General features: G+C 39.7%; 1 protein-coding gene across 1 annotated transcript; it reads left to right on the top strand.

Moving 5' to 3' along the window:
* Window positions 1–1,403: 1,403 nt before the first annotated feature.
* LOC139739495 (uncharacterized) lies at window positions 1,404–9,672 on the top strand. The gene is made up of 7 exons (XM_071650098.1): window positions 1,404–1,461; window positions 2,180–2,253; window positions 3,103–3,234; window positions 4,487–4,571; window positions 5,751–5,856; window positions 6,532–6,655; window positions 8,104–9,672. Exons 1-7 carry the CDS (start codon window positions 1,404–1,406, stop codon window positions 8,716–8,718), a joined length of 1,194 nt encoding a protein of 397 aa, XP_071506199.1. The 3' UTR covers window positions 8,719–9,672.
* The last annotated feature ends 7,317 nt before the right edge of the window (window positions 9,673–16,989 follow it).

Genomic DNA, 16,989 nt, shown 5'->3' with positions numbered 1-16,989 from the left:
CGAGAGTCACGTCTCACTCACGTGCACATCCGCACACACACTTCACACATAATGGATTTGCTCCACGTCTTCAGTAATTTAGTGAACACGGCGGTACGCGCACGCCTCAGTACTCGCCAGTAAATTTACTTGAGATGGCCCATAGATGCCAAGTTCAAAAAATTTTTATGAGTGAGATTTTCATGACTCAGCATCTCGGTGCGCGCACATGTCCGTGAGCGAGGGAGTGAAGTGACTGAGCGAGGGGAGGGGGTGTCCGCCCTCCCACGGTTGGGAGCTTTTTCAGTTTTTAGTTCTTAATGGTGCAAGCTGGTGCATACTTACACTATAAGTGACTACTTTTTACTTATTTTGAAAGACAAAAGGGAAATATACCTTCAATTGCATCTCTCACTTTAATCCTTTAAGCTACGAAGTGTGTATGCTCCCAATGGCAATGCGTGAGAAAAATGGGTGCCATGCGTGAGATCGTGAGACAGACCCTAAATGCTTGAGTCTCACTCACAATGCATGAGACTTGGTAGCTCTGGATGGCCTGAAGCCCTATAGTATTAAATGCTCCTGATGCTGACCGATTTTTAGAGGGGGTTTGTCGTCCACATCCGTCAGCCACACAAGTCCAGTCATCAAGCCCCGGAGTAAGGTCATGGGGCGATGTGGTGGGGTGCAGTCGTGCAGTCGTATTCACCTGACGAGGTTGAAGGTGTCAGTCATGTGACCGCGCAGTCGGATCAAAGTCATGAGTAGACAGTCTGGGTCTGGTTAAGGGCGTAATTTAAAGTACAGTAGAGAGGAGGGGGAAAGTCAAGGCTGTCTGCCCCAAAAACCCAATCCCACTACAATAGCTACATTACACACACAAACTGTACTCCACCAACATTTTAATTTTATTTGTGTCACAAATAAAATTAGAATGTTCGTGGAGTAGAACAGTTCTACAGTTAATTCTGAGAGGATTGAGTATACCAACGGAACTGAAACTGAAACAGAAACAGAAAAAAAAAACATGCATGATGCATCATTTCCAACCACCAAAAAAGTCTTATTTTGGGACATTTTTTTTTTTTCTTCTCATTTATTTATTTGATGGTGAATAGCAGGGCGGGGCTACAGTTTACACAGTCTATACAATAGTTGTGGTCCAACCGTGGCGATATCGCAAATTCTAGCACAATGGCATGCAAAATATAAAGAGCGCGTAAATGCACAAGTTATCTCAGAAACTGCTGCCACCGTGGCTGTACCTGTGTACATGCTGTACTGACAGATTCAATGCAGATAAACAGACTAGTAACTTCGAAACTTGAATGAAACAAGTCTATATTTGTTGCTATGCAACTTTACTTTACCTGTTACTTACCCGTTGAACTGCTTATGCGAGCTGACCTGGGAGGGTCACGACAATGATTTTCGGGGTCCTGCGACGTGGCCCACTGTTGCGCTCTTCAGAACACATGTGGAGTTAGTTGCATAGTTTGAATTTCACACTTGATTTGCACCATTTTTTATTGATAAATTTCAGGGCATTTATATTCGTAAGAGTGGTCTATTCATGGAAATGGTCGAATCAAGGGTAACATGCTTTACCACTTCTTGGTACCGTACACACCAGACTGCAGCTTAGAAATGCTGTCTAAGCTTTGCACTTCATGGCTGGCCTTAAGGGAAGGGGAAACAAACCCCATCGCTTTGCTTAGCTACTCTCTGACCTTGGCATCTTTGTGGATACAACGTACACATTGCACCACCATGGGTCCTATCACGGCTACAGGGCTGCAAACAGTGAAGAAGGCATAAGAGTGACATACAGCATAAAGGGTCAAAATAGAGCCGAGACCAAGATGATGGGGGGGGGGGGGGGGGGGGAGGGGGGAGTGGGAGGTAGTGTATAGAGTGTAGTATAATCACGCATCAGCATTTTTCATCGTGAAATACACTTGGATATAACTTATAAATTAAGATGCACATTTGTGCATATTTTTGCAATGCAATACATACCGGTACACTGTACTGTGACATTCCAGTCATGCAATATTTATTGTAAATGGGATTCAATCTGGGTTGTAAGATGATGCCAAGAATTGTTCAGGAGCTGCATGAATATACATATACTGTGCAATGCTATACATGTTTAACATCAGTGTTTATTGCTCTGTGGTGTGTTTTCTCTTCCCTACAGCTGTCAAGCGGCTCATGAAAGAGGCCCAGGAATTAAGTGAACCAACAGAACAATATTTTGCACAGCCACTAGAGGTAAGTTTACCATTAGCAAATGTGATAATGCCATTAAAACGCTTGATGATGTATGTCTCTCCGATGCATACTCATTACATACTATGTAAGAGCTTAAAAAGATATTCTCACAAAAGTGCCTTCATATCGTAAAAGTGGAAATTTTTGCAATGTTGACATTTTTGCACATTTTGCGCAATCAGAAGCTAGTGCAAAAATAAAAGCACATGAATATTTTTACGTGCCATATGTTCCAGCAGTTGATGTCTTGATTCTGCAGAATTAAAAACATGCAAAACTCTTCATACCCGGCCAAGCATGAAAAATTAGCCGCTCAAAAATATCCACTTTTACAGTACATTGTAAAAACTATTTCCATGATGTTATATAGAAGACAAGATCTACAGTGAATTCTTGTACAATTGTATGGTATATACCAAAGATAACCCCATCTCCCAGTGTGATGTGGGACAAGTGTCAATACATGTCTTGCCATTTGATATTGCTTGCCAAAATAATTTGATATTTCAAAAATAGGGAACTACGTACAGTATATCACACATTTATACCCGAAAAAAGCAATATGCTTTGAATATTGTGCCATATGATAAGAATTAATATTAGAGATGCATTGTACATAATGCAAGACAGTCATATGCTTCTAAGGTATCAGAAAGTAACAGTATCTTGAGCAATCTTGTAACTGATGACTAGAGAGCTAGGGTACTGAACACTAAATGCAAGAAGGCACAGTAGTTGCATGTTATGATGAGAAAAGAAAATGTTAGGAAACAACAGAAAAATACTGACAGTTTGCTTGTTATGAGATGCTTCACCTACTTTGTATTCTCTTGTCCATTCAAAATTTAGGACAACCTCTTTGAGTGGCACTTTACGGTCCGTGGTCCACCTGAATCAGATTTTGCTGGGGGCGTGTATCATGGACGGATCACTCTCCCACCAGAATACCCCATGAAGCCACCGAGCATCATGCTTCTCACAGTAAGAGTCTTTTAAAGAGGTTGAATGCAATATTTTCCAATGACTTTACACCATGTTTCCGAGAGCCAAGGCAGTCACGTTTCAGACCACCGTGGACAAAACGGAACGGACGGCAGACAAGGCGATGGGATGGGATGGGCAAACGTGACAGGCCATGATTGCCATGGATGCTGGGTCAGATTTTGAAACTGTCAAAAAAATTTGCCATGGCAGTCCCAGTGCCAATGAAAAACCTTTTGGGTCATGAAAAAATAGGGTGAGCGCAACAAAACGTGACAGAATGTAACAGGCCATAGCAAAAACTTAGAGGCGGTCAATAGTACGACGTGATTTTTATGAAGTCTTACCTGACCAGACGCTGTGAAAACTTCGTCTGATAGCTACATGTTCACCATAGCAAGGACTGGAACGAACAAGACTAGAATACAGGGGGAAAAACAGGAGAATGTACCATCTACCCTCGGCGCACTGTACGTTTTGGGCAAACAGGGCTGCCGTGGCCATCAGGAACATGGTGTAAATGTAGCATAACAAACTGATGATTATGATTTTGTTCAACCACTTGGTTAATAACGATACACACATACAATGAGATGAGGTATAGAAGACAACGATAATACAGATAAATATCATCTTTACCTTTTCTGCAATGTCCAGCTTTTTTTTCCCCGCTTTCATTTTTGCAAGATTTCATAGTTTGGATTCTCTCACCAAAATTGTCACATTATAGTGTTCATCATAGCAGCCCTCTGTTACAAAGCATCGTGGGGGTGTCCATGAGTCTCACATAAAAAACTGCTCAATGGCACTTGAAATAACCATCATGCTAACACGTGAGCATATCCTGGCATTTCATTAACTCTCTTAGTGAATAATTTCTAGCATTTAATGAACCTTTCTACAGTCTTGAAGCTACAGTGTGTAACAGAAGATGCCTAAAGCACTAGATGAAACTCATCTCTAATTTTGAATGTCAAAAAATAGGTCCAAGGAACGCAGTGCTGAACTCTCATAGTTTTAGCCAAATTTAGATACCTACAGTGTATCTGTATGTGCTATTCCGATAATAAATGCCATGTTTGAATGAAATTTGGATATACTGTAAAGGACCTGTTGACTAGATCATCATACTGTCATTACTTGTATGTACTTTGTGATATTGGACTTTGTTTCAAAAGACTGAAAAATTACCAGAACAGAATACAGACTTCATCTCAGGACATCAATTCATGTATGTTTCTCTCTGATTTAGCCAACGGGAAGGTTTGAAGTTGGAACGAAGATCTGCCTCTCCATTTCTGGCCACCATCCTGAAACTTGGCAACCATCATGGAGCAGTGAGTGTCCTCCTCTTGCCTCATGCCTGTTGGCAATTTTATAGAGACTACAGTCTCGTTTAAATAACAGTCAACCTCTTCACCTGTGCTAATGTGTAGCATGGCATATGGCATTACATCAAAATGCGGCTGTTCCATATATGGGCTCTCCTCAACTCGTAACTTCTTTGTGCATGGTATTGTGAATTTTTGTACTCAATATAATTGTTACCAGAGTAATCTTGGTGTTAATCGGCAAAAGACAGGTCTGACAAGTAGAAGTTCTGAATGCAGTTGTAAATGCATCCTGGATCTGGTATGTGCCAAGGCAAGATGATTGCAAGCCATAAATTGCTGACCTGACTTTGATTAACTGGTAAAGATTAAAGGGGATGCTAGTAACCGATCAGTGAAAATCAGTGGGAATGCTGGAGGATGATTGTTCCAATCCTTGTGGGATTCATTTAAGAGTACATTATATATCTATTGTTGTGTGAAAATTATTTGCTTCAGAACTGGTCTCATATTCAAGTAATGTGCAGTTTAATGTTTCCAGGTTAGCATGCCTGGTCAGTGACGGGGCATTAATCTGCACATTGACTTGAATATGAGACCGTTCTGAAGCAAATAATTTTCACACAACAGTAGATATATAATGTACTCTTAAATGAATCCACAAGGATTGGAACAATCATCCCTCAGCATTCCCACTGATTCCACTGATCAGTTACTAGCCATCCCCTTTAAGTCTACATGATTATTCAAAATGATATGTGCTAACCCAGTTGCTTTTGCACCATTCCAACCAGGAATAATCATTACCATCCGACACCCAAACATGACTTAATACTGTATAAGCTGTCATTTTTGTAATTGTTTAATTTTCATGAATTTAGCGAATCATTGTTAGACCGCAAATTTAAGAACATGTGAAAATGTCATTAAAGCAATAGTGCACTTATGAAGACCTCTGTGTTAATTCCAAAAAACAACATCTCACGAAAATGTCTGTGACCTCTTCATCCATGAAAGTATCTGTACGCAAGAATAGTAGCATAGACAGTATCATGTCTGACACAAAGGCAGCTACCAATGCCAGCGGGGCATTTTTGGTGCTTTGAGTTCCAGGTGGAATGTTGGCACTTAGGATGCTAGTGAGTATAAGTACAAACCTGTTTTTTCTCTCCTAATTTCTCACAGTTCGTACAGTTCTCCTAGCCATCATTGGCTTCATGCCAACCAAGGGGGAAGGAGCCATTGGATCCCTGGACTACACACCAGATGAACGCAAGGTCCTAGCCAGAAAGTAAGCTACAGCCCCCCCCCCCCCCCCCCCCATTTCACAAAGTTTCAGTTACTAGCATTCACACTGCCCAAAGATCGAGGAGATTGATGGGGTCTGGGAAATGTCTCTAGTTTGAGTGGGGAATTTTGCTAGAAGTTTCATGAGAAGTTTCTGGAAGTTTGCAGTCACACCAACAAAACTTCAAGACCTTAAAGATTGTGATCTTTTGCCAGTGTGACTGTGATTATTGACACCTTGGGCTTTAAAGTCAGTTCTAGAACAATGACTACTGTCAGGTTTCCTTTCAATTATTTTAGCTGCAAATGGAGGGTAAGAAACAGAAAGAAAAGACTGAATTTTGCTCTCCTTCATCATCATCATGTGAAAGATGATGTGAAACAAAGAGCAAAGTAAATGGTTTAAAGTAATTTTTGATGATAAATCAATAATGATGTTGTCATCATTAGGATGTTCAAATTCTGTGACTCTTTTCCAAACAAACTATATATCAACACTGGTTGATCATACGTGCATTCTGAATAAGATTCATCTACACAAACTAAGAGCACAATTTAGTCACCAAAATAATGCTGGGCCCCTCATTCATCCCATATAATGGTGATATTTTAAAGTGTAGTGATTGTGCTTCCACACAATGTTATCATTTATCTGATTCTATTGGCATTAACTCTGCAGGTCGCAGGAGTGGAAGTGTGATAAATGTGGGACGCCGAATCGAAGCATTCTTCCAGCGGTCACAGCCAAATCGGCGTCCATGCAACGAGAAGCAGCTGAGCTGGCTGCAAAGATTCAGTTTAAGGTATTGTGGGAGGCGAATATTTGGCAATTTATTTTCGCAAATTTTGTGAGTCTGGTGCTATTCGCGAAATTAAAGACAACACGAAAATAATGATTCTGATCCCGACATGAATGTGCTGCACACGTATGCATTTCTCCGTCCAGTACAGTATTCCACAATTTTGAATATATGCACTCGATCTCTAAGTCCCGCTTAGCGAAAATTTAGACTCGCTAAATTCTGTGTAAGCTGTTATTTTCGCTAATTTTGCAAATCACAGTTGGACTGCAAATTTGAGACCACGCAAAAATGTCATCATGCGCTAAGGTAATAGTGCGCTTATGATGGGCTCTGTGTCAATTCGCGAAAACAACATCTCGCTAAAAAATGTTCGTGACCTCCTCATCCGTGAAAATATCTACCGGTATACGCGAAAATAATGGCTTTTACAGTATATGGCATATAGAGTAGTGTGGGAGGCAAGGGCTTTGTCAGAATGATTTTGTAATATTCATGTCACTCGCTCTTCTCCCCTTTACCTATGACCCCCCCCATACACTCACTCACACATGCACACACACATACACACACACACACACACACACACACACACACACACACATATGCATGGATGAGATACTCTCACTCTTAGTATTCATGCAATAATGGTTTCGTACCAGAGCAGAGCGGGCTCTGAAAAATTTGAACGAGCCGTTAGTTTGACTCAACGCGATACCGCGACAATCAATATACACGTATTGTACGAAACCATTATTGCATATGATTACTAAGACATGAGAGCACTTTGGGGCGAGTAAGTCTCACAGTGTTAGTTATATGAAAGGTACTTTAACCTGAAACACAAACTAAGACAAGGAAACTCAGGGAAACTTTTGAGGTACCCAAACTTTATATTATCTTTAATCTCTTCCCGGGAGATGAGTTACTGCAGATGCCAAATATTCCCTCTGGATCCATTCATAGCTGTGAACTAGGTTAGGGAATATCATGACTTATGATTTAAAATATAAATCAAGCAATCATGATTTAACATTCCAGATGTAGTGTGTTGATAAATTCAAACCATTTTTGTGATTGAGAATAAAGAGTTTTCTGGGTTTCCTCAAACAGAGTGGAAGATGTTTCCAGAGTTTCAAATGTTGGGCTTTCAAGCACAGAGTATTTGAGCAATAATGATACAGCACTCGCACTCTTCACGTAATCTCCCTAAGACTGCTATTTTTCAGTCCACCCCCCCCCCCTCCCGAACAAGTTTTTGATGAAACAGCTTGTTTTCTTTATGTGGGTAGTTAGTTCTGTCTTTCCTATTGTCTGATTTTATTATACTGACTGATATATTGATATTTGTGGTTTTGACAAATTACATATTGCTGAGCAGAGGTAATCTTCCTTTTATCTGTGTGATCAAGCTGGTTCTGAAAATGATACCCGACATTTCACCATTACAGAAAGAAGTGAAGAAATCTGAAGGGAGCTCTACCTCGCCAACTCAAGCAGCTCCGCCTAACAACCCCGTGCCACCGCCACCTTTCCCGCCAAATCCCTTCAACGCATTGAACCAGCAGCCTGGTGCCATGCCGCAGCAACCACCGTTTGTGCCTTTCCCACCAAACTTCATGCTCCAGGGGCAAGCCCCGTTTGGCCTAGGAAACTACACCCCTCACGTTCCACCCACTCAGGCTCCTGCAGACACAGCGGGTAGGGGCAGTAGTCAGCAGGGACCACCATCGACGCCCACGGATAGCAAAACCGAAGAAAGCAACAAGACAACAGGCGGAGGCAGCCAGAGTCTCGCCTCACAGCCTACCAGCCAATCACAATCCTCGAGTGGTGCGTCAAGTTCAGACGCTGTGAGGCAGCGGACTAATGTCCCAAGCAGGACTAGTACGGCTCCCCAGGCAGCAAGTCAGAGGGCTTCGCCCCCTGCCTCCGGAGCTAGACCAGTGGACCGAGGGGTTGAGGGGCTACTTTGCCCCCTCGTCACCATGAGCATCTTAAGCTTCATCATCATCATCCTCATTCTTCGGAGGTTTTACATCATGTATGAGTACAAATTCACATGAGACCAAGTTTATAGCAATTTCTGTTTACCAATAGACACTTTTTTTCAGAGTCAAATACACCTCAACTTTTCCAAGAATAAGCTTTAATAGTTAGCACAAACCTTCCTTGATATATTTTGTGCTGCTTTACCTATTTTCTCCACCAAACACCACCATAAAATAATGTGTGTTCCTTATTATTTCTCCTTGCCCATCCTCCAGTCTTGTTCCACTTTTATCAGATTTTGTCTAGATTTTGTAATATTTAAGAACAACGTTAAATGGCAAATAAAGGAAAAAAGTTTAATGTATTACCAGACTGAAGTGTCGGTACTGCATCTTTATTTCAGTCCTTTTTAAATTCTGCCCAGGCACACATTTATTTGTAACACCACTTCCACTTCTTTAATACAGTATTTTCTGTTGTATCCAATCCTTGTAATATACCTGAAAGGTGATATTTGAGGACATGCTCCCATGTGTCGATGGCATGAACTGGATGATGTCTTGTACAAGGGAATCATCCTAACTTTTCAAGGAAGTTGCAAATGATGGTACAAAACTGTAACCACTGTACTTCTGGCTGGCTGATGTCAGTAGTGTATCAGTGATTCCCCTTCTTTTGGCATAAGGTTGCATACATTTAATGTTTGTTTTTCATCGTACAAGAATTATGTTGTTCTGTAGAACTTTACTGCTGGTCATGTACAACTTTTATGAGCCCTTTTTCCCATGTCTTTTAACTCTGATGAGATGATATACTTAGTACTTGCATAATTATACATCCTATCAGGTACACAAATTTCCAATGCACAAGAACTATACAGATATTTTGTTGCGCAGCAAGAGCTCCTGGTGTACCTTATATTCAGTGCGAACTATAGATATCTAATGAAAAGGCACACTTTTACTGTTGATTTAAGTGTGTTCAACTACGTATGTTGAATTTCTAATCTGAAGATGCCCTTTAATCTGATTATTCCACGGCAACTCTGCAGTCTCCTTCAGTTTTTTGTTTTTCTGTTTGTTTGATGTGATGGTATTTGCAGTCGTGATGTATTTTGGAAGCATTGAAGGTTGTGGGTATGCTTGCACACTCTAAGTTTTAGCAGTTCAGAAATGTGACTGGGGGGCTATACCTATCCTTGGGGCCGAGTGCATTGTACATGATAAACAAATCTTTAAATAGGACGTGCAATGCAATGCACATGAACTCTCATGAGAAGGATATGTTGCAGGTCTTTTTAATTTGTAATGCAGCTACGACTTTTGTGTATAGAAAAAGAAAATTGCTTTCTCTTTTCTGTAACTTCTAGAGAAACATCAAGCTCATTAAATGTGATACATTTTCAAACAATTTCACCATCAATAAAAAAATCATAGGTGTATGTGTTTTGTTCCACTTGTTCCATGATAAGTACTTATGAATGTCTTCCAGACTATTTTTACACAATATATTTGATGCTGCTAAGCATGCTCAAAGAAAGGAAAGAAATGGTATTTGGTACTGTAATGTACCATGTTATTGTATATACCACAGGTGTAAGAAATAGTAGTTGTTGCAGAAACCAAGCTGTTAGGCTTCAACATTTACCTATTACCTTGTTACCCTTCCTGTGTTGAGACATAAGTTACGTTCAGACGACAAGCCCTAACCTCGAGGTTAGGAAACCTCGAGGTTAAGCTCTTGCCCCCTAACTTCGACGTGCGTCCACACGACAAAGCTTAACCTCAAGGTTAGGAAACCTCGAGGTTAAACTCCTGCCCCTTTGAGTGCGTTGATTTTTGTGTCCACACGGTGCTTAACTACGAGTAGGAACCCCCCGCGGCTCGTGGTTAGAGCGCTAACTACAAGATATTTCGTGGCTCTTAACATCCAGCTAACCTCGAGGTTAGCTAACTACCTCGAGGTTTCCTAACCTCGAGGTTAAGGCTTGTCGTCTGAACGTAACTATAGATGCAGGACCTTGGCAGGTATACATTGCTGTGGCCAATTCTTCTGGGACAAAAGTTCAACATCCTTGACCTGTTGGCCTTTGGAATGAAAACCCTGTGATTGTCTTGCCATAATTGGGTTAATCCAAAATCCCAGCTGGCAATTGCCACTTTAAGTATCACCCATCTTTTGTGGAATGTAAACCTTTTGGTCATCTTGCCATAATTGGGTTGATCCGATATCCCAGCTGGCAATTACAAGTTGTACCACGTTAAGTATCACCCATCTTCCCTGCAGAAGCAGCTTACTGAAATCTTTTCCTCTGATACTTGTTACTCTTCATTGACAGGAATTGGTACCTGATTGATTGTAAATCAGTGATGTCAGGTCGCAACTGTCTAAAAACCTTTGGCTTCTAGGAAATATTACATTCATTAGTTCATAGAATTTGAATGGAGAAGCTATCCTTCAAGAGTTTACGGTGCAGCAAGGCTCAATTCTATATGACAAGTACTGTAAAAGTGGAAATTTTCGCGGTGTTGAAATTTTCGCGGATTTCGCGCAACCAGAAGCTAGCGCGAAAATAAAAGCACGCGAATATTTTTGCATGCCATATGTTCCAGTAGCTGATGTCTTGATTTCGCGAAATTAAAAACACGCGAAACTCTTCTTACCTGGCCAAGCGCGAGAAATTAGTCACGCGAAAATATCCACTTTTACAGTAGATGACCTTAAGTTTACTCCTGTGACACTGTTTCAGTGTTCAATCAGCATTATAGCGGACGAATACTTTGTGGTTGTATTAACACTTATCACACGTGACATCTGTGCCACAAAACTGAAACTGACATGTCAACTGCAAAATTTGAACCCCCCCCCCCATAAAAAAGAAAAAGAAAAAGAAAGAAGTTGTAAACAAGATCCCTCAGAAGCTCAAAATAGACTTGTTTCAAAAAGTCTCTGCTTCCAGAAGCAATGTTGTATAAGTCTTATATTATGCCGTTTTTAACTGTGTACTTGTACTTGTGTAGTTTATGCAATGTGATTAAATGTTCACACTACGTGGAATCACTGTGGCAAAATTTTTAGGTAGATACTGCAGATGCATTCCTGTAGGTATGATCAGAGAATTCAAGTAGTTCCCAATCCTTGATTCTGTATCCACTTTTATTTTTCGAAACAAAGACAGAATCATTAAAAAAAAAAAAAAAAAAAAATCAGAATTCTGAAGAGGGTGATATAAATCAGCAAAAGGGCTATTGAGCATTACATGAAACAGAAAAAAAAAAAGCCAATGAAATGCTTTACTAGTAAATACTATGGAAATGTTTAGTCCTTCCATCTACAGTGTACCATGCAAGGTTATGTCAGAAGGAAAAATAAAGAAAAGATAAAACCAATATGGACTTAAAATTGATAAAAGGTAAGATTATTTCCATGTGTGTACATAAGACATTTATCTAATGACAGAGTGTCATTCCAGGCATATAGTATAATTATTGTTTTAAAAAAAAAGAAGAAAACACCTGTGTACATCCACTATTCATTTTATGGTGAATGTTGGGTTATTATTGTATGCTATAAAGATGAACAGGTCGCCATAATTACAAGGTGATTGTTTGCTTACATGTATGTCATTTAATCTGTTGCTCGTGGGAAGTGTTGGTATCGATAAGGATATGTGACTGCCCAGCTCAAAACCCACAAAAAGTTGCAGCTTAGGATTCTATGTAATGGACCAAAACACAGTATGTCATTTTGGTTGATAGACTCATCTTTTTTTAAAGTTTGTCTTATCGGAGAGTAATCCTTTCTCTACCTACTGTCAAAATTTGTCAACTTTAAAAAGCAGAAACAGAAATATAAAGTTTTTATCCATATTTTTTTAGGACAAGCACTGCTTCTCTGGGAAATTGATACTTGTGCACTGCATGCTTTAATCACCCTAATCTTTAAATTTTTTTTTTCTCCCATTTCTACAAAACTGCAACTCCTTCCTCCTATTTCAATCACTTTGTAAATGTATTAGGATGGTCCAATTTAAACAAGTTACAAATTGTTTCCTTTTTCTTCAGAAAGCGTAGAGCTTACTCATTTTTCAGTAAATTATGTAGAAAAGTGGAAATTCATTTTACCATATTTTTTTGTGGGTTTTGAGCTGGGTGGTCACATAATGGTCATGTGAGAACATCAGCCATGTGTACCATGTTGTTTGTGTTGAGTAGTGGGACATAGCTGTTGTGGCTGAAAGGCAAAGACTTTGTGAATGAGACTGGGGGCTCCCACGCATGCATAAGGTTCGAGGCCCAACCCGGCAGCACAGGGCAACCTTGTTATAGGGAGGTCGGATATACAGTGAGATACCTGATATCACAAGGTAATTTTGCAGGTCACATTCCATTTATGGTACACATATATTCTGTTTTATGTTTATTTCTTGAGTAACTTCTGATACCAAAAATAACAAGGAAATTTCAGTGGTACGTACCAAGCAGCTTGCTATAACAAGGTTTCCTTTCAGTACCCTTTTCCAAGGCATTTCACCTCCTCTATTGACAAGTCCTTTGGGAGAAGCTGTCTGTTTCTTGTGTGGGAGAGTCATACCTTATGTACATGGAAGACCCCACTTCACTACTCTCCCAAAGTGGTCAAACATATGAATATTGGCTGATATACAGTGCACTCCCATTATAAAATGCACACGGTTATAGCAAAATTCCAGATATAATGAAGTAAAAATTCCAGATGGATATAATGAAGTAAAAATTCAGGCAGCAACATTATGCGGTTTTTGTTTTTTATTGTTTCTTCCTTAGGTTAAAATAAGATTTTCATATAGCAAAAGAAAAATGCCAGTTCTGAGGACTTTGTTACAACAGGAGTTCACTGTACTCAGATGGTGATGCCTACAGGTCACAGTGGCTTCACTGACTCTTTGCTGCCCTGGCAGATTAGGATATTGGCAACAAGAATTGATACAACACTTTTCATCATCATCCATTCAGCACTGTCAGCATGACTGACATCTTGACCATTACTGTAAAAGTGGATATTTTTACGCGAGTAATTTTTTTTTTTTTTTAAAACATATGAGCCACAAATATATTTGCATGTTTTTATTTTCACGGTGGTATCTGGTCACGCTAAATGCGCGAAAATTTCTACACTGCAAAAATTTCCACTTTTACAGTGATTCACTCACATTGGGAAGGGTTTTTCTTTTTGCAGCTGTAACACTTTTATGAATATTAGCACAAACACATCTAAAGAATCTACCAGTAAATTATGAATTTTATTCATACTCGTATTTTCAATATAACCAATTACTGTATGTCTTACTGAGATGGAGGGACTTCCTATGGGAGCAACTGTAATTGTTTTTCCTGCATGTAATGTAGGAAGTTCAAACCTATGGCACAGGCAACATAGAAATTCAGAGACTCCAACTCTCCCGTTTTCGACGGGAGATCTCCTGCCGAAAACCCATTTTTGCAAAATCTCCCGTTCTCCCGTTTGAGATTTAATTTCTCCCGCCCTGGCTCTTTGTCTCCCGTTGGAATGGATTTCTTACATATTTCTATCGTATGTTGAAAAAATAAGCCTTAGATAGCACCAGAGAGCATCTAGAACCCTGGGAATTTTGCGCTTCGCACACATCAACTTTGAGTCTCCCGTTTGCTAGGGGTTTCAGGCGGGAGAATCTCCAGATCAGAAGGTACTTTGGGTTGGAGTCTCTGGAAATTGTCAATTTGCAACATAACCCTAAGCACACGTAATACTATTACTGGCTTTGCTGGAAGTTTCTTGTACCATATACTTTCACACTTCTGCTCCAGTGTAAGTATGCAGTATGTTGGTACAAACAGATAAATTCCTGAGTATTGATCCTATTAACTCTTTACGTGCCATGGTGGAAACCCCCTGTGTGCCACGTTATTCTGAGACACGAAAGTAGTCATGCTTTGAGAAAGAATTCTGTTTTTCCAATTTTTATAACTTCTACAAATTTCTGTTAAGATGGGAATACCAAGCTTTGTTTCGATATAAATTGTATGACGACTCTATTTTCAATTTTTCTTTTGAATGACCAGTTGCTACATTACTGTAAAGGCATGACTTTTGCACATTAAACCGTGACAGAAACTTAGAATGTACGAGCAAATCTAGTTGGGAACATCGCTTGATATTCGATCATTACATAGAATGGCAGCCGTTTATGAGAGGAACAAAAGCATGAGAAACGCTTTCATTGTGCCGCGGGATTAGCAGTAATTAGCGGTTTATCGATCGGTCTTTGCGGCTTTGTTTGTTGAGCAGAATATGCGAAGTTGGCATGCCGTCGACTGAGTCGGAGGTGCGAACGTGGCACATAAAGAGTTAAATGTGAGCAGCCACATACAAGTTCATCATACATAGTGCTGTGGAACAATGATGTGCACAGAGAAACACGCTGTTAGGATTCCATCCATGGGGCAAGGCAATTCGAACAAAATTTGAATCAGATGGAAGTGTGAAGTTCTTGTCACCTTGAAACCTAGGGTGCATTTATAAGATTTTTCTTTTGGCCAGAAACAGTGTTTGAAACACTGTTTCTGGCCAAACAGTGATTCTAGCTCGAAAAAAATTCTTATAAACGCTCGCCGTGATGTGAAACAGTGTTTTGAAACACTGTTTGTAAACGCACAAAATAGTGCGTTTACAAACAGTGTTTCTGTAGAATCAGTGTTTCAAAAATCTTATAAACGCAACCGCGATCGCAAACACTGTTTATGTGACGTCACAATGCCTTGCGCGCACCCTGTTTGACCTTTTGCCAAGGAAAAACTGCGCAGAGTGAGTTGCGCAATGGCACAGTCTGAGCAAGAGCCCCATCACGCTCGGAGAAAAAATCTTATAGACGCTCTCCTGACGAAAGTGTGATTTGAAACAGTGTTTCAAAACAGTGTTTCAAAACAGTGATTCTAGGCCCGCAAAATCTTATAAACGCACCCCTACTTAATAGGCACGGTTGCAAACTTTTGTGCTGTGGTGTAGCTTAAATTAAAACTCAGCCCCAAGTTCAAATTACCTACACAGAGTTAATCCAACCTAACAAAACAGCACAAGTTTGTATAAATGGGAACAAGAAGAAAGGAAAGAGAATCATGATTCTCTTTCCTTCTATAAAAAACAAAACAAAACTGAACTCATGAAAAATTCTTACTTATGTCCCTAGAGGTACAATGGAAAAATTGTGAGTAATAGAATGGAGAGATGCTCTCTTGATAAAGTGATGCAATAATCAATGCCAGAAAAGTGAAAGTCCTATGGAAATATGGAGTTGGCATTATATCTCTCTGTACTACTGCCCAGATATCAAAGTCATGCATGGAGCAACACATTCATACACAGACACACACACACACGCACACTCACATACTCACATTTCTGCTATTGCACTGCTAGGCGAAAAGATGATTGGAATAAAACTGGTATTTTTGCATGGCTCCAAGCAATTCACACTATGCAACCTTTGGCATCTTACATTTATTCATTAGAGACCTGTTTGCAGTTGACCAAAGTGATATTCAGCTAATTCTAAAAGCATGATTCCATTACGAATTGAGTGTTGATTGATTATTGGTAAGATCAAATATTTTTTTATTGTTTTGGCCTTTGCTCACAGAATATGACTTCAAAGTAATGCAGCTTTATTACATACCAAACCCAACACAATCATGTGTCCATTGAAAGTACGTGACAATTGAATGTAGCACCAAACCAACATAAAGAGGCACAGGTTGATTTCCACTCGACTTGAAAAGACGATCTCAGTACTAAGTCAACTTGGCTGATTTTTGGTTTTTGATGTTTTCTGAGTGTTTCTTTTGTTTGTTTTTTTAATGGAATGGAACTGAAAGTCTAGAAGCACAATATATCATATATATATATATATATATATATATATATATATATTTATATATATATATATATTTTTTTTTCATGAGCAGTGTTTCAAAAACCAATTAAACCATCACATCACATGCTATCATGATGTTGATGTTGCATTGGAATAAAATTGTTCTCTATGACAGCCTATCCAGCATGCATTACACAAAACATGCAAGTTCCACTTCCACACTGTCATAATCTTATTTTCTTTGGTGCCATACCAGTGAACCTGAGTGAACACATAAATGTGTTTTACAACTTAAATAAGGCTTTTTTCCATTTGCTTCTTTTCCATTCAGCCCATCTTTACTTGAACTTCAACTCCTCTCTATTATCTATATCAGCTGCTAAGGATCAACAAGATCATCGCTGAATGCATGTCCACACGTATTGATCACAGCAGGACACGTCCAAGCAGCTTTTCC

This window comes from Diadema antillarum, unplaced genomic scaffold (assembly GCF_040938485.1).
Source record: "Diadema antillarum isolate AM-2024a unplaced genomic scaffold, OU_Dant_1.0 seq00000802_RagTag, whole genome shotgun sequence".
Lineage (NCBI taxonomy): Eukaryota > Metazoa > Echinodermata > Echinoidea > Diadematoida > Diadematidae > Diadema > Diadema antillarum.
The sequence above is the reverse complement of the archived record's forward strand: the minus strand, read 5'-3'. Positions and strand labels throughout refer to the sequence as shown.